Source organism: Rhinopithecus bieti, unplaced genomic scaffold (assembly GCF_001698545.2).
Source record: "Rhinopithecus bieti isolate Rb0 unplaced genomic scaffold, ASM169854v2 scaffold_34373, whole genome shotgun sequence".
Taxonomy (NCBI): Eukaryota; Metazoa; Chordata; class Mammalia; order Primates; family Cercopithecidae; genus Rhinopithecus; species Rhinopithecus bieti.
In genome coordinates, this window is record NW_016814854.1 from 791,578 (window position 1) to 809,940 (window position 18,363).

An 18,363-nucleotide genomic window follows, 5' to 3' on the forward strand; every position below is an offset into this window, starting at 1 on the left:
AAATAAGATGAAACTTGCCCCTTCCAAATCTTGCAGCATGACAAGAATTCTGGGAGGAGCCCAGAAACAATACATTATGCCTGTGGGGAATTCAAATCCCATTATTTCTTATCTCTGTCTGCCTGAAAGAGGGATTTTGAGGCCAAGTTTTGTGGCTTACACCTGTAATTCCAGCACTTTGGGAAGCAGAAGTGGGAGGATAAATTGAGGCCCAGAGTTCAAGACCAGTCTTGGCAACATAGGGATAACCTTGTCTCTGCAGAAAAAAAAAAAAAAAAATCAGACAGGCATGGTGGCCCACACCTGTAGTCCTAGCAATACAGGAGGCCTAGAAGGATCTCTGGAGCCCATGAGTTCAATGCTACAGTGAGCCATGATCATGCTATTGAATTACATCCTGGGTAACTGAGAGAGCCCCTGTCTCTGGAAAAAGAGAGACAGAGAGAGATTCTCCCGAGGGCCCTTCACTAGTCAAGACATTAGTCAGTCATAGAAAAGACTCTTAAACTTGTTAGGGTTTTCCAAGGTGGTGATCAAAGCTGTGCTGGTTTAACGACCAGCAACAAACTTCTGTAGTTTTCCCATTGCTGCCTTGGTAAGGTGATACTACTGAGTGGATTCTGCTCACCTACTGGTTGCCAGAAGAGATGACCTTTGCTGGCTGAAATAAAGAAGCTGCCTTTGCATGAACCACATGACATACTGATTGCACCATAAACTAGACAAACAAAAGCCCATGTTTTTCCCCTATGTATTTATTATCTTGTAAAGAAAGTTTCTTTTCTCTTCCAAAGGAGAAGTGTTGATTTTCTAAAACACTATCTGCACATACAGGAGTCTGCAAATTCAAGTCAAGTTCTAATATTCAGAGAATTATAGGGCCAGCATTTTAGGGGAGATGGGACCGGCATAATTTCTTTCAGTGGGTAAGGAGATAGTTAATTTCAATGAATGCTTTGCAGGAGAACTCGTGGGTTCAGAATTAGAAGTCCTGGAGTTAGGAGCTGAGTCGGTAGAAAAGGAAATAGTTTTTCATATGCATAAGAATCAGAATAAGTACTTCACAGGAAAGCTGTTAGAATAAAATAATTTATGTTAAAAGATGTTGAAGCCGTGGGACAGAATGTTATAAAGATCAATAATAGATCATTATCATCATTAGGAAGGTATTTTGACATATCTTATGAATTTCTCCATACAGCAGAAAGTTTTTATTTTATTTATTTATTTTTTTTAGATGGAGTCTTGCTCTGTCACCCAGGCTGGCATGCAGTGATGCGATCTTGGCTCACTGCAATCTCCATCTTCTGGGTTGAGACGATTCTCCTGCTTCAGCCTCCCAAGTAGCTGGGACTACAGGTGTGCAACACCACGCCTGGTTATTTTTTTGTATTTTTTAGTAAAGGTGGGGTTTCCCCATGTTGCCCAGGCTGCTCTTGAGCTCCTTAGCTCATGTGGATCTACCTGCCTCAGCCTCCCAAAGTGATTGGATTACAGACATGAGCCACTGTGCCCGGCCGAAAGTACTTTTTTTTAAATAGTTTGTAGTGTGTGTGTTTCCAAATTTTTGCTGAATTTTTTTCTGATATTGTCTAATTCAACATTTGTTCTACCTGCCACAATCCTTTTGAGTTTTGAGGGGCACGGATTCTGCCATTTTAAACCTGTTACTTGTCAATCTAAGGAGGTGGCCTATAATGTGCACACCTATACAGTTGAGACGATTCATTTATTCAACAAACATTTCTTGAGCCCCTGTCTGCCAGGTGTTAGCAATAGTCCTAACTTCTGCCTTCTGGTAATCAAAATAAACCAACAACACAAAAAATCATCAAAACAGTAAAAACAATCAAGCACCTATAAGTGCTTGCTTGGAGACAGCCCTCTGTGGAGGTGACATGAAGGCTTATGCCATCACTCCTCCAAAGTCCACATGCTCTCATCACACCGCAGGACCTCCATAAACAGGTGGCCTGAAGGAAAGCAGACTTTGATGACAAGGAGCCATCCATGTCAAAAGTAAAGGGAAAAGCATTTCCAGCAGAAGGAAGAGCTTGAGCAAAATCCCAGGATAGGAAAGAACTGACTGGTGGTCCAAGTGCAGAGAGAACAGCGTGACCAGGTCAGAGAAAGAAAGGAGAATGGCATAGATAGGCAAAGGCCAGAGGTGTTCCAGCCTTCCTGGTGATGGAAAAGAGTGTGGAGTTTGTGTCAAGTGCAATTGCAAATCCACAGTTAAATGCTAAATCTAAGTGAAAGCAGAAGTGAATTCCCCATAGAAATTTCCCTTAACTGGTAGCCGGGGATAAATAGCATATTCAAATATCGTTATAGCATGTGACAACAAGAAAACACCAGGTTAAAAGAGCAATGATGTGTGTACAGGCTTTGAAAACCGGGGTTGAACATGTTCCCCGGAAGCTGGGTCACACTATGACCACGTCCTAGAAGAAGTATGGGATTTGAATTCCTAGGAATCTCATGCTTTCTACTTTTGTCCCTGAAGGAGAGAGGATGGAATGAGTCTTTGTTAAGACTGTCTGTGTGTCAGGAATTTTATGCATATTGCACAATTTAATCCCAACTATAATCTCATGGAAAAAATGTTATTTTCTCCTTTTAATGAATGAGGAAATTGGAGACTCAGAGAAGACAGGTGTCAGGCTCAAGTTCATGTAGCTTGTCTGAACTCAACTCTACATCACTCCTCCAAAGTCCACATGCTCTCTTCATAGCACAGGGCCTCTGTGGATGGGTAGGACAAGGAAAAGCAAACCCTTCTGCCAGGCCTGCTCAGCCAAAAACTAATAGTCTGAGTGTTTCACTGCTTGCAGGGGCCACTTCAGGAGGTCAGAATTACATGCCCTCAGAAACATAACAAGAAATCTGATTTCTCTCCAATCAGATATTGGTTTGTAGTTAATCAGTTATTATTATTATTATTATTCTGGTTGGAGAGGATGTTGCTGGGCACAGATGTTAACTTGGATATTTGACTTATTATATACTCAGTTGACAAAGAAAACCAGATTTTTCTTTCATTTCTCATAAGCATGGCTGCAAATGTTATGGAAAAGTTTTCTTATTAGAGAAAAAAATAGAATTGAGTTGCAGGTAACATGTTTCTAAAATCTTGTAAATGATCACTAGATTTTTGTTTCCTCTTTCCACAAATGACACATGCAAATGCTTTAAAATTAGAATGCAGGTAGGTTTCCGAGGCGGCCCGCCTCTCTGTGGCTTTGCACTCCATGTATAAACCTCACTTTTGTGCTTGGTGAGAGAAGGCAATGTGCACCTATTTAAAATATACTCAGTCTCCTAAGAAGCTCTTTTATTACCCTTCAGGTTACAAAGAAAAGGTGGAATTCCATTTAACTGAAACATCCTAATATGTGTATGTGTATGAACACACACATGCATGTACACATACATATATACCTAAGTATATATGCATATTTATGTAATATACATATGAAATTTGATTTTGACTGACATGCAATTGGAGTATTTCATCTTATAATTATATTGTTCTCAGAGTTGATAGCATGAAGATCATATGAGGCTTTTGATTGTTTTAAGAAGTAGACTATACAGTTACTCTCTCCTATAGCTTTACAACTTTGTAGTTTCAAATGATCAGGCCTGAAAAATAATCTGGTCACTATGATGAGTGAAAATAGAAAGGAAATAGAAATGATCTTGCTCTTCCTGTTTAAGAATAGCTTTTCTGAGGAAAGGAAGCTCATATATATCTCTTCAATGAAATTCTATTAATTGCATTTTTCTTCAGTAGGTAGAGACAGGAAATCATGGTCTATTGATCAGTACAATCTGCTTTCCTCTTTGCTTCTGGGGAATAAAGTATGAATTAACCAGGGGATTTTAATATTATACACGAAGTGTACTATGTTCAGATAAAAGTTAATAACAAAGCACTTCTGTGCAAAATTTAGATCAATTTGTTCTGTCGTATTGTAATATGGACAGAATTGCCTTTCTGCCAAATGAGGCACGATTCAGTGGTACTGAATAACACTCTAAGTTTAAAAATTATTTTGAAGATTTTAATAAAACTTGAGTTTTGGTTGTTTTATCCTGTTTATAAAGAATGAAAAGGCAAACTCTTCCACAGAATACTATATTTTTGTGCTCATGAGAAGAATATGAAAATGTGGAGAAAGCACAGTCACTTAGATGTAAGAATGGGCTTCAGTGGAAAGGCTTCATGTGTGTGTCTTGCCTTCTTCCTACTGTGTCATTCTGCCATGTCCCTATGCCAGTCTGAAAGCTGTAAGGTAGGGATGGTATTGATGGGAATCAATACCTGCCATGTGTTTCATATAATTAGGAGCTGAGCAAATAAGATAGATATGTGCAAATGTTTTAAAGGGCAGGATGAAGGAAGAGACTTGGAGTTAATAAAAATGTGAAGGAATATAGTTGACAAAAACTAGATTTTGTTTAAATAGCTACATACATTTACCAAGAAGATGCAAACCTAAAGAGACAAAGAGATTTGGGAGAAGGATAGAAAGGATGTCAACTAATGTTTTGGATAATAAAAGGTGAATGGAGAATTGGAGCAAGTTGCAATCTCAGAAGTTGTAGACGAGGAGGCTGCAATGAAATTAGTCAGTGTGCACTACAGAGACCCTGAGAGGCTCAGCCTTTGAAGGCAACAAGGAAATTACTTTCTTTTCTCCACAGTCCAGCAGGGCATGGAAAGGTTAGTATGTACAGACCTGAATAGTCACAAAGAAACCAACTCCAGAAACTGGCATTTGCGGGTCTTCTGATGAAAAAGCTTCCTCGGGGTAGGTGTGGTGATTCATGCTTGTAATCCCAGCACTTGGGAGGCCAAGCAGGAGAATTTCTTGAGTCCAGGAGTCAAGACCAGTCTGGGAAGACAGTGAGAACCCATCTCTACAAGAAATAGAAAATAAGCCAGACATTATGGTGCATGCCTATAATACCAGCTAGTTAGGAGGCTGAGTGAGAGGATTGCTTGAGCCTGGGAAGTTAAGGCTGCAGTGAGCCATGATTATGCCACTGCATTCTAGCCTGGGTGGCAGAGCAAGACCTTGTCTCAAAAAAATTAAAAATTTAAAAAAAAGAAAGAAAACAAAAAGCTTCCTTGCTACTTGATCACCTGACAGGCCCACCCATTTACATAGAACTTCCAGTAGGTGTTTTCATACCATGATCTTAGTAATGTATCTACAGAGCACAATCTCCAGACATTTGACAACAGCCTAAATATGAAAGACTGATTGTAAAAATATCATTGTAAAAATGATAATTAATAACTTCAGAAAGATAATAGTATATATTCCAAGTATTTACTTGTTACTATCTAGTGTTTAGCATGTGCCAAGCACTTTTCCAACAACTCCATAATAGTGTCTCTTTTCATTCTCATAGCCATATCTTTCAAGCATCACTATCATGTGCATTTTATGGAAAGGCTAAATAACTTGTCAAGAGCACCCAGTTAAATGGCAGTCAGGATTTGAACCTGGGCAGTGTGGTTAAAGTCCACCCTCATAACCACTACATGCCATTGCCTTTCCAAAACTTAAGAACAGAATGTTATGAAAAGGGAAAAATCAGAAAGTGTTTATACAAATTAAAAACCTAGCTAAAATAAAATATTTGTTACATTTTTTACAGCAATTAGTAGAAAGAGTAATGGAATTTTATTGGAAAATTAAAGGTCAAATAAATGAAAAACAGAGAGCAATGTAATAAAATAAGAGTGTCAATCCAGTATGTTGAACATTGGACTAATAAGTTTCCAGAAGGAGAGAACAAAGAGAGATGCAGATCTTATCAAGGTAACATAGGCCTGAAGAGAATTTTTTAAATAACCCATATCAACACACATAATATGATATTTTAGGATATACCAAAGATACAAAGAAAATACAGAGGAAAGAGGCAGAGAAAAAGAAAGAGGGAAACAGTCCATACACAACAAACCAGGAATCACAATGACTTGTGCAGACTTCTCAACACTCTGAAAGCTAGAAGACAATTGGAGAAGCCTTCTAAATATTAAGAAAAAAAGTGATTTCCAGGCTAGAATTTGATTTCAAGTCAATATAGCATTCAAATGTGAAGGGTCTAAAAGGATGTAAGTGCCCTTTTTCTGTTACGGAGATGTGTTTCTGCAAATGAGAGAGCAGACGAAAAGAAACATCATGTGAGACTTAGGCCATTCCAACCTCAATGGAGAACAACTAAACCACATTAGAACACATTAGAACAGAAAAAAGCATCTAATGTGTTTGAGCATTTGAAATGACAAGTATGATGTTTGAAATTAAATATTTGAAGCAAATCACTTAAAATAACTGCCAGAGCATTTATTGGGGAAATATTAACAATATATAGAGAACCAATCATATAAAAGAAAGACAGGAGAAATTCCAAAATAGGCAACAAAAGGAACATAAAGCATTAAACATTATTTGACTCAGCCATGAATAATATTATTTACATCATGATAATGTAAATAGTGAATAATGATTTAACAAAATAATTATAAAGGAGTTGGGAAGTGAGAAGAGTACAAAATCCTCATGGACAAAAACAGGAATCAGTAGATAATGCCTAATGCATAAATCAAGAAAATACTGGTCTATTATTTAGAAAAATAAACCTAACCAACTGGAAACTTTTGTTTTTTTTTTTAATATTGGAAGGATCAGCAAAAGAGTTGAAAGAGGAAGTCCAGGAATAGAGAAGGATGGGAGAGGGTGCTTGTGTTTTCTGACCTTTTTAGTGTAAGTATTTTTATATTTGCAAAACTTTAAATGACATTTAGAAATGTAGAAAGGAACAATATTGTAGAAATGTGAAGATGATAACCACAATTTGGATTTGATATTGAGGCAAGCAAAAGCACAAAATTAAGAGCCAAAGATTGGGAGAATAATAAACACTCTTTAGAAACAGAAATTGGAGAGCTAAACCTCCAATTCAAGGAGAAAATGGAATGTGCTTATGGTAGTAACTTTACAGATAGATGCCCTAACAAAAACAGGTGACTTAGTCCATTTGGGCTGCTATAATAAAATACTATAAACTTGGGGTAGCTTCCAAACAACAGAAATTCATTTCTCACAGTTTAGAGGCTGGGAAGTCCATGATGAAGGCACCAGGAGATTTCTCTTCTGGTGAGGGCCTGTTTCCTGGGTCATAGATGGCACTTTCTCGCTATGTCTTCACATTGTGGAAAAGTGGGAGTGAGGGATGTCTCTACAGCCTCTTTTATGAAGGCACTAATGCAATCCATAAAGGTTCTGTCCCCATGACCTAATTCTCCCAAAAGCCCTACCTACTATTACCTTCCACCTTGAGGGTGAGAGGGTCATAGATGGCACTTTCTCGCTATGTCTTCACATTGTGGAAAAGTGGGAATGAGGGATGTCTCTACAGCCTCTTTTATGAAGGCACTAATGCAATCCATAAAGGTTCTGTCCCCATGACCTAATTCTCCCAAAAGCCCTACCTACTATTACCTTCCACCTTGAGGGTGAGAATTCCAACATATGAATTTTGGGACCACACGAACATTCAGACCATAGCACCAAGGAACTTCATAGAAAGGAATTTCATAAAGTGTGCATAAGTCTCATTTGTGCTTTTACTCTGATTACCTACACCCATCTTTGTAAGCATAAAATTAGAGACAATGATTTTTATCAAGGGTAGAATTGAGGGCCCGTAAGTGTCACAGCAAGGTAGCTGGGGTTGGAGAGGGTCTGAAATGCAGACTTGTCCCCATGATACTGAATCTTAATTATAGGAAAGGGTTCTGGATTGGTTGCAGATTTACTGGTTTCAATTTTTTTTTACACATGTAATGATCGAACCAATTCTCTTTTCAACCAGCAGCCAGCAACTCAACATTACCCTCCCCCTAGCTCTTAGCATTCCTGACCCCAACAGCCAAATTAATCATTCCCATTTTATGCCAGGTATTTAGGTATGCCAAGACCTACTTATGACATAGAGTGATGGTTATGAGCTGAGGCTTTGGACTGAATCCTGACTCCACCACTTCCTAGCTGTGCAAACTAGACATGCTACCAAACCCCACCAGGAAGTTGAGGATGATAATATTAGTACCAGTTCATGAAGATTTTTGTGAAGATTATATTGAAAATATTTATAAAGCACACAGCATAATTTCTTTTATGTAATAAACACTCAAGATGACAGTTGTTATTATTAATGTTATTAACTTGGAGAAGTATTACTTCATGAATATTATAACTTTTAATCATAAATGGATTAAATTTTATCATTATTTGTTATGTCAACCACTTTATGGTCCTTATATGACTTTAAAACCACTTAGAAAGGAAATCTTATAATTTATTGAAGTAATCTGAGTAATTTGCATTTATTTTGAATCTTAAACTTTATCAGCCTCCCTAATTTTTCCAATCACTTTGAACTGATACTACTCATTCTTGGTACTCAGTCTTCTATTACATTCAAACATCTTGTAAGGCATAGATGTAATTTATGAAGTTCTTTGTCTCTTCAAGGCAGTTTTATCCTGTATGATTCTTTAGGTTCACCATTCATCTTAGATCATTGGTCCTTTTTATTTAACCCAATTATCTGTTTCTTCTATAACCGAGATAACAAGATAATGTGCTACATTATCTCTTTGGAAATTTAAAATAAGCAGTAATTTTGCCAGGCCAGGCTCTCTAAGAGGCTTCCCAAGATATCCAGAGTCTGACTAGCAACTCTAACCTCTCAGAAACATAGTATTTTGAGCACATCAAGGGTAGATCCTTTCCTGGGAATACTTTCTAATGAACCACAATGGCAGTATTTAAATTTATAATGAGAAATGGCAATCACAGATTCCAGGTACTTGATGTCCATTGATGTCCATATGGATACTGCCTTTGTCTCCTGTAGACATATCTACCCAAGGAGTTAAATCATCATTTATTCATAGAGCTTAAAATAAAAACAAAGGGAAGTAGTTAAACACATTTTTTGTTTACTGAAATCCAGCTAAAAATGGCATGATGTGTTCATCTCCATGCAATAGATTATCTTGTCTGGAGAATTAAGATACTCAATGTTGACTAAGCTCTCTTTTTCTTTAACTCACCAACTTGAATGGATACTTCCAGTACTTGTCTGTGTTATTGTCCTTTTTCTGTTTGAGGTAAAATTAATTCAGATTCTCCCCAAACTCACCAATTATTTAGAAGTTATTTGGGTATCACCTCATCGTTGTTAGTTGACTTTTTCGGAACTCTGCAATGAAACTCCGGCAAGGTCTTATAAGGAGAAATTAACAGGTGAAATATTAACTTCTCATGTAGACTTGAGGCCAGTTTTTAGAAGAAATTAGTCTTTGTGATAGATATGCTTGATTTCACATCTTATTGGAAACAGCAAACCTCAGCAGCTCCCATCTTCTTGCCACTTCCTGTTAACAGAATCAGAATTTTATCTTCCCCTAATCTCCCCAAAACATGAGCTTGTCACTTACTGGAGCAGGTCACCAGGAGAAGCAGAAAAGTGACTATACAGCTTTTCAATTAGTAACACATTAGAAGGGATTTCAAGAGCTGGGTAGGGGTTGGGTCCCTTAGAGAAAGGAATTAGTAAACAGGAACTCCAGAGAGAGAATGAGTAAATAACTTCAGAGAGTTAGGAAATATAGGAGATTCACAAGGAAGCAACTGTCCCCCCACTTCCTTCACCCCTCCCATAGGCCAGGGGGAATATCCATTCCATCATTTCTCTTAAATTCCCAAATCCAAACAAGGAGGTGTTGAGATGTTTAATCCACTTATGGTAAGAATAAGCTAGATAACTAGAGGAGGGTACAACACCAAGACCCCTCTATATAGCTTGGCACCATCATCTGAATTATTAAATACAGAATTGCACAGAACATCATCAGATGCCAGTGTGTACTTATTTCAGGAAACCCTTAGAAAGGAACAGTTTTTTTTAGTATGTTGTAGGATCTCCACTTCCACGAAGCCACAAACAGGTAGGAACACAATATCCCCACTCAACTTCTTTGAATACAATTCTCTTCCCTGTACTATAGAAAGAAGCCTGCTCTGAGGGGGCCCAAAAGAAGAGAGGATTTATCAAGGTTAAGTTACTTTTATGAATGACTCCTTTTCTTAATCATAGATGAGTAAATTCTGCAGGTTTGAATGGAATACAGTTCTTTTTTTCTATAAAATGGTTATTCTTATGTTAAATGTTAATTTCAGAGTTGGGCTCTGTGATAACAACCTTATTTTGCTTATTTTCAAATTCTTGAAATTTGTCTCTCTGTTGTCCTCCTGTAACAAAGCACTTGAGGTATAGTCAGGAGGATTTTCAGTTAGAGTTAATAAAACATCCCTTGGTCATGGTTGTCCCAGCAATACATGGAGGCATACATAAGATTGTGCCCAACCAACTCTACAGATTAGAGAAGTTTTAACTGTTAGAGTAATGCAGATAATCTAGTTTCATTCTAAAAGACTTGATTTTAAAACCCTTCATCCATTGAACAAGTGTACATGTCCTAAAAAAAAAAAAAAAAGTAGAGTAGGATTAATCCAAACTGCTATCTAACTGTATTCTTCAACCTGATGGTGGAAGGCAGAGAGATGTAGATGGAGATCCTCAATGTCTCAGAATCGAGGACATCACTTTGAATGTCCCATGATCTCTAGTTTCCTTCTACCTGTGCTTTGAATTTTATGATGTGTGTTTTAGCAATACACTAAATAAAATATTTGTTGGATTGCTGAAACAATCCTTTTATGGCTCACCTTACTTCCTGAAAACTACACCTCAATCTTCGTCATTCAACTGCAATTTCTTTAAAATTTTTACTCATGATTCGTGACACAGAGATTGTACACAAAGTTCCATTCTGTCTGGGATGTAAGACCATTAAGGTATTGTAAAGCACCAAGACTGTGCTTTTGCAATTTCCCTATTTCAGAACTCATGTTAAGCAACAGGTTTCCCAGTGGTTTAAACATGGTCAGGAGTTAGGTGTGCTCAGTACTGACTCTTCTTCATTCTTGTTCTGTCCATCTGTGACTTTTGAGCTTGCTGGATCACTGTGTCACTCACTAACTATCTTGGTGCCACCAAATTCCATAAAATAGTAGATAATTGATAAAAAAACATTTACCACCTTGTCACTTGATCTTTTTGGGGATCAAGAAGTTTCACATAGGTAATGAATGGGACCTCAAATGTCAAATCTGTCTTTTAACCCCCAGAAAACATTTTCTTGAGTGAAAGAACGATTGGAAAATTCATTTTCCACCTGTACTTGAAGGAAAATACTTATTTTGTTTACATTTTAAATATTTCTTGTAATGTTAAAGATGGTGAAGTGCCTAGAGATCCATAAATGGATATTATATATATATATTTTTGCTGGAGTACAACACTTTTAAAAACCACATGTAGTCCAGACATAGGTCTCATAAATGTGAGTGTTCGCTATTCTTTAGCATTGTATTATAGAAACACTGGAGAAATATAACCTACAGCAAGCACTGCCCCAAACTGTTTGAAACATCATGCCTTTTTAGAGTTCACAAACATTTTTTGACACAAAACATTACTGAAATGATGAATCATCTAATAAGTATGTCCTTTATTGATATTTCATTTTATTATCAACAAAACTCTACCATGTAGTAAGTACAAGCATTATCATTGCCATTTTGTTATTGATTCAACTCCATAATTGAATTTTTATTCATAGATGAAGAAAAGGGGGTGTTGAGAGTGCAACAGGTTCACTTAAAAAATGTATTTTTTATGACTTTCAATTTCTTAAGAGATGAAACAAAAGATCTGCCTAGCCTACTTTCTTAACCCAAGCCCAAACTGAAAGTCTAAGAGATGTATTTCTAGGGAATTACCCAACCTCAGCATTCTCAGGTTTTCCAGTGTTCTTGCTCTGTGTCAGAATTTGAAAACACTAGCTCAATACTTCTCAAAATTAAAAGTCTGCTTTTATTATCTGGTAATAAAATAATAGGCATATTAACCATAATCTTGAAAACTATATTCTTTCAATTCTGTTATAGAACAAAACATTGTTTTAGCTAGTCAAGAGGTTTGAAATATTGTCAGATAGCACATAATAGACAATCAGTTTAATATTTATTAAATGAATTAGCGAAATTTGAGTCTCATTTGTTAAATGAATTAGTAAAATTTGGGCCTCAGGGAGTAGGGCTTAGAAGTGTGAGGGAAGTCTGAGAAACAAAGTCAGTTGATTTGCCATGTGGGAAAGCTGCTGATTAAGAATATGGCACTACTGCTTTTCAATTCAGAGGATTTATAAACAGAAGTCTAGGTTTATTTTCTTAATCTGGGTTGCTCAAATAGAACCAGAGTTTCATATATTTTGCAAGTCTCCCCTTGGTAAATCCCCAGTTAAGAATAAAGCTTGGACTTCTTCCTTTTACTTCTGAGCATTTTGCTTTTTTCATTATAATAAACAGTTTAAAACCATGAAGAAACTCTTAGTAAGTCATATTAGCTCTACTAGGCCTATTCAATAGAGGCTCTGGGCGTTTCATTTGAAGAAACCATTGATCCATTGACTCATCACCAGGACAGCAATTATCAGTATATGGCATCGTTTGTAGCACAAAGACATATGGTTAATTGGGGGTTCTGTTTAATTGATCTCTTTGTTAACCAGGACTTTACAACATCTTAATACATTAGAAAAGTAACATATGCATAAACATTTACTTTTAAAGTCAGGTTCCCATTTATATTTAGAATGGGTCTAATCCATATTTTAAAATATATGCATACATGCTTCAAGTAGGATTAATATTGTTTAAGGTCTAACTTATTTTGTCTTCTAACAGTTTTTATTTATTTCATCTTCTAACAGTGTTTATTTAGAAATATATCATGCCTGTAATCCCAGCACTTTGGGAGGCTAAGGTGGGTGGATCACGAGGTCAGGAGATCCATCTTGGCTAACATGGTGAAACCCCATCTCTACTAAAAATACAAAAAATTAGCCAGGCATGGTGGCACGCGCCTGTAATTTCAGCTACTCAGGAGGCTGAGGTAGGAGACTCGCTTGAATCCGGGAGGTAGAGGTTGCAGTGATCCGAGATCATGCCCCTTCACTCCAGCCTGCGGTGACAGAGCGAGACTCTGTATCAAAAAAAAGAAAGAAAGAAAAAAATAAATAAATATATATATGTATATGTATATAAACTTGACTACATTGAGTATTCTTTTATTTTTTTTTAATAATAGAAAGCCAACATCTCAAGTTTTATTTCAATTACTGTCTCTGATTTTTCTTTTTTCTACCCATGGAATACCTTGTAGATTTCTGCTTTTATATAATGAGCTTTGTTTTGAAATCCTTACAGCTCTTGTAACTGCAGGCATGTCTAAGTATGAGATTTGGAACATACCTCATAGAATATAGCAAGACAATAAAGAGTTACCAAAGAATTACCGTAAGAAAAAAAAAATTACCCATGTAAATGTTGAAGTCATATCCTGACCGAAGGAGGAAGTGGCAGGTCCCTGGGCTCGACCTTATCTGATGCTGTACATTAGACAGCACAGTGCTGACTGTTTTCAGTTGTTTCTGTAACAGCAGAAAGTGCACTTACTAGGAGTAGTCAGAATTCAAAATGCTCAAGAGAAAGCCATCCAATGTTTCAGAGAAGGAGAAACATCAAAAACCAAAGGTAAGGACATTTCATACATGTTAAATAAAATCAAACTATTTAATAGAAAATAAACACATATGTGTGTTTGAACACATACAATGTTCTCATCTGTCAGTCATAAGTCAAACATAGGGTTTAATGCCTCATGGCAAATATGGAAAAATTAAATTGCAAAGTTGGATTTTAAATCACACCTAGCAATTATTGTCTCTGTAATTTTGTCTTATAGTGCATATTGGAACATTTACATCTGTAAGTGAAGTTTGAGTTCAGCTCAACTTCAAAAAAATCAATTTAGTGGTCTCTGAGTGTTTGTTATCATAAAGTCTTCTTGCACGTTTTTAATGACTATGAGATTGTCAATGTCTATTAAACAGTCTACTGAATGAATTTTATCTCTTAAGAGATTAGCTCTTCAAAATAGAGTTATGAGAAGGTTGTAAAATGGAAATGTTATGGTTAAATATAAGACTTTTCTCATTTTTGAATGTTAAATTATGATAGTTTGTTGTAGAGATGTATATTTGCTATTCTCTTGAACTAATGTTATTACTACACAAAAAATTGGGCTGTGTTTCAAGAAGCATCAAAACACCATATACTGGTAGACTTGATAAATTGGTAATATTAATATGTAGAATGTTGCTCTGTTCTTTGTTTTGACAATAAGTGCTACTTTAAAAAAAAATATGACATGGGATAAAGTTTAGATTCTATTGTAGAACTCTAGATTTATTTATAACATAAAACAACTATTTACAAAGTACCAATGTCAGAAAATTTCTCCAATATGTGTACGTCTCTTTTCGTAGGTAAATAAAATTTTTAATCTCTTTCTGAGATTAACAATAGCTGAGTCCAGATTTTTTTGAAGGATTCATTTATTGTCTATCAGTCTTTATATGTTAGGCACCCATTTTCAGAGAAAGAGGTTGGTTTCTTTCATTTGTTATGACCTTTTGAATTGATGAGATATAGAACAATGGTCAATATTTTGAAACTCTTTGGAAGTTACCATCCAAGTTTTCTGAAGGAAACAAAATAAATGATTTCCTATCTTTGGAAAGGTAGAATAAATGATTTTTGATATTAATTCTTTCTGACCCCTATACATAATAATGGATAGACAAGCATCTTTAGTTTAAAATATAGCTAGATAACGTATCATGATTTTTTTTCCTAATGTAAGAAAAATCCAAAGTAACATTTTCCAAATAATACAAAAAAGTTTTAAAAGCATGACTTGTGCTTCTATTAAAGATTAATTTTATATGATATTTACTTGATTAAGTGCAACAAATAGTTGACAACTGTAGGTTTAGGGAAGATCATAAAAGTTAATATGGAGAATGATATACCTCAAAATATTTAAAATCTAAAGATAATTTAATAAAGCCTGTATTTTATAGTGAGTTAGAGTCATATTTATGACATTAAACTATTTTCAAAATGATACTTTACTCCATTCTTATTTGCCTTAAGAGTAGTAACTATTGTAATACGCTTGGAGTATTGTTAATCTTGACTTCCTTATTCATAAAATAAAAATATATTGGAAAATATATACATCTTTGAACAAAACATATCACAGAAAATGGTAACATTGGAAACGCTAAGTTTTGTTGTGAATGAATTCTTATTTTCATTAGACAGATGGTTTCATTCTGTATGAATTTAAAGAGATGTGAGAATAAAGGTACAGGTATGTTTTTCATACAGTCAACTGGATTCTTTCCTTTTAACATGGAAGTGATATTTTTCCATTTGTAATTATGTCTTAAAGTAACTCTTCTTTCCTCTTAATTCACATTTATTTTGGTGGGTAATTTTCTTTGCATATTATATGAATAAAGAGCAGTATCCGGCCAGGTGCATGGGCTCACACCTGTAATTCCAGTACTTTGTGGGGCTTAGGCAGGTGAATCACTTGAGTTCAGGAGTTCTAGTCCAGTCTGGACAACGTGGCAAAACCCCATCTCTACAAAAAATGCAAAAATTAGCTGGGCATGGTGTCAAGTGCACATAGTACCAGCTATTCAGGAGGCTGAGTCAGGAAGATTGCTTGAGCCCAGGAGATTGAGAGCTACAGTGAGCCGTGTTCGTGCCACTGCACTCCAGCCTGGGCAACAGAGCAAGACCCTTTCTAAAAAAAAAAAAAAAAAAAAAAAAAATTGGCAGAGGTGGATGCTACGATAATCCCTACAAATGAAAGGCTCATAGAAGAAGGAGTGCAAATCCTTTCATTTACTGAAAAGAAATTGTGTCTAGAAAGGGTCTATGTCTAGAAACAGAACCATCAAGAAATTGGTCTGAAATATAGGGAATCACTGTCTTCACTACACACCAGATGTTAGTTTACATTTCCTAACCCAGAAACGTAAACTCTTCATACTATACTCTCAGAATTTCTGAAAGGGATTCTCTTGTTTTGTGTGCTTTTTTTTTTAATCATAAATGCTATAGTAGGGTAAAAGTGACAATATTAAAATGAAGAAAATATTTAATCATTTAGCTTTTGTTAACTGTCATTGGTTCTATTTCAAGTGATCTATTGGCCAATTCAAATGCAATGCATATTATACATAATGTTAACTCAAATAAAAATGAGGAAACTTTTCAATTGATAATTAATGGACAAAGATTTTGTTATTAGTATTTTCAAATAGGTCTTACAGTTATGAGAAGGTTCAAAACATTCATGTATATAACATGTAGCAACAGATTTTGAGTCCTATATCAAAAATAATTTATTATTTTCTTATATTCCTAAAACTTATAATAAACATGTTCATGAATTTAAAAAGAGTAAATCCGAATACATGTTAACTACAGTTTTACCATGTGCCTGTTATAGATATTCTATTTTTATTTTTTTTTTTTTTTTTTTGAGACGGAGTCTCGCTCTGTCGCCCAGGCTGGAGTGCAGTGGCCAGATCTCAGCTCACTGCAAGCTCCGCCCCCCGGGTTTAAGCCATTCTCCTGCCTCAGCCTCCAGAGTATCTGGGACTACAGGCACCTGCCACCTCGCCCGGCTAGTTTTTTGTATTTTTTAGTAGAGACGGGGTTTCACCGTATTAGCCAGGATGGTCTCGATCTCCTGACCTCGTGATCCGCCCGTCTCGGCCTCCCAAAGTGCTGGGATTACAGGCTTGAGCCACCGCGCCCGGCCTATAGATATTCTATAACAGAAACTGGTAAATTCTTGCAGAATTATTACAAAAGAAACCCATTGCGTGTACTGGAATCTCAATAACTTCTAAGGGTTTTAATGTATATCTCAGAACTCTCTACTGTATATAGATAAATTCCAAATTAAAAAAGAAATAGGAGGAATAATAGTTAAGTATTCTATACTTATACTAGTTAAAAATAGGCTTGGTTAACATACATGCAAGTTACTGTTATCTTTCTTCTTGAATTTTGTTTTTACCTTGGAAACAGGGTCGTGCTCTGTCACCCAGGCTAGAGTTGCTGTGGTTCAATCATGGCTAACTGCAGCCTCAAACTCCTGGGTGGGCTCAAACTACCTCCCGTCTCAGCCTCCTGAGTAGCTGGGACCACAGGCGCCATGCCACTAGCCCAGCTAACTTTCTAATTTTTTGTAGAGATGAGGTCTTATTATGTTGCTCAGGCTGGTCTCAAACTCCTGTGTTCAAGTGATCTTCCCACCTCAGCCCACCTCAGCCTTCCAAAGTGCTGGGATTACAGGCAAGAGCAACCACAACTGGCTGTTTTACCATCTTACCACTAGTGCCCACTACTGATAGTGATTTTACAAACTTCTAAGCATATACAGTATTCAGATTTGATGAAATGTTATTGCATTACACTCTACAAATGCTTAAATTATAGAACATAACAATTTTCCTTATCTGTTTTTCCAACTAAAATATTTTATTTTTCTATATTCATCATTGGTTTATTTTCATGTCAGTTGCTGTGCTTACAGGTTTTTGTACACTAATTTATTTAATATTTGTAACAACTGTGAGAGAATGACTCTTATTTAGCCTCATATGTAAAGAGCCTAAGGCATAAGGAAGCTTAATTACCTTGAAGAAGACACAGAGTTAGATGAAAAATGAAACTGATGTGAAATATGTTAGTTTCTGATACTTCCGTTCTTAATATACTGCCATTATAAGCAACAGGACTGTAGATATTATTTCTGTTTCCACCTGAATTGCCAGCTAAAGTTTATGGAGATCAGGGAGACTATGTCTGTAAGAGCATCTGTAAGTTTAGAAATCCTCATTCCTGTCTCTGACTATGCAGGAAGTTCATCAGAGAAATCCCTCTAGGTGTCTGGGACATACACATGTCAACACCTACGATTGTAAAAACTTTCCTTCCTTCCCTCCCTCCCTCCCTCCCTTCCTTCCTTCCTTCCTCCCTTCCTTCCTTTCTTTCTCCTTCCCTCCCTCCCTTCCCTCCCTCCCTTCCTTCCTTCCTTCCTTCCTTCCTTCCTTCCTTCCTTCTCTCTCTCTCTTTCCTTCTTTCTTTCTTTCTTTCTTTCTTTCTTTCTTTCTTTCTTTCTTTCTTTCTTTCTCTCTCTCTCTCCTTCCTTCCTTCCTTCCTTCTTTCCTTCCTTCCTTCCTTCCTTCTCTCTCTCTTTCTTTCTTTCTTT

At 36.3% G+C, this 18,363-nt stretch overlaps 1 protein-coding gene across 1 annotated transcript in view; it reads left to right on the top strand.

Annotated features, from left to right (window-relative positions):
- Positions 1–13,598: 13,598 nt before the first annotated feature.
- SAMSN1 (SAM domain, SH3 domain and nuclear localization signals 1) overlaps positions 13,599–18,363 on the top strand; it is a 64,124-nt gene continuing 59,359 nt past the window's right edge. Inside the window, exon 1 of the mRNA XM_017852417.1 lies at positions 13,599–13,754. Within this exon, the coding sequence (XP_017707906.1) occupies positions 13,698–13,754 (57 nt within the window). The 5' untranslated portion in view covers positions 13,599–13,697. The remainder of the gene's footprint in view (positions 13,755–18,363) is intronic.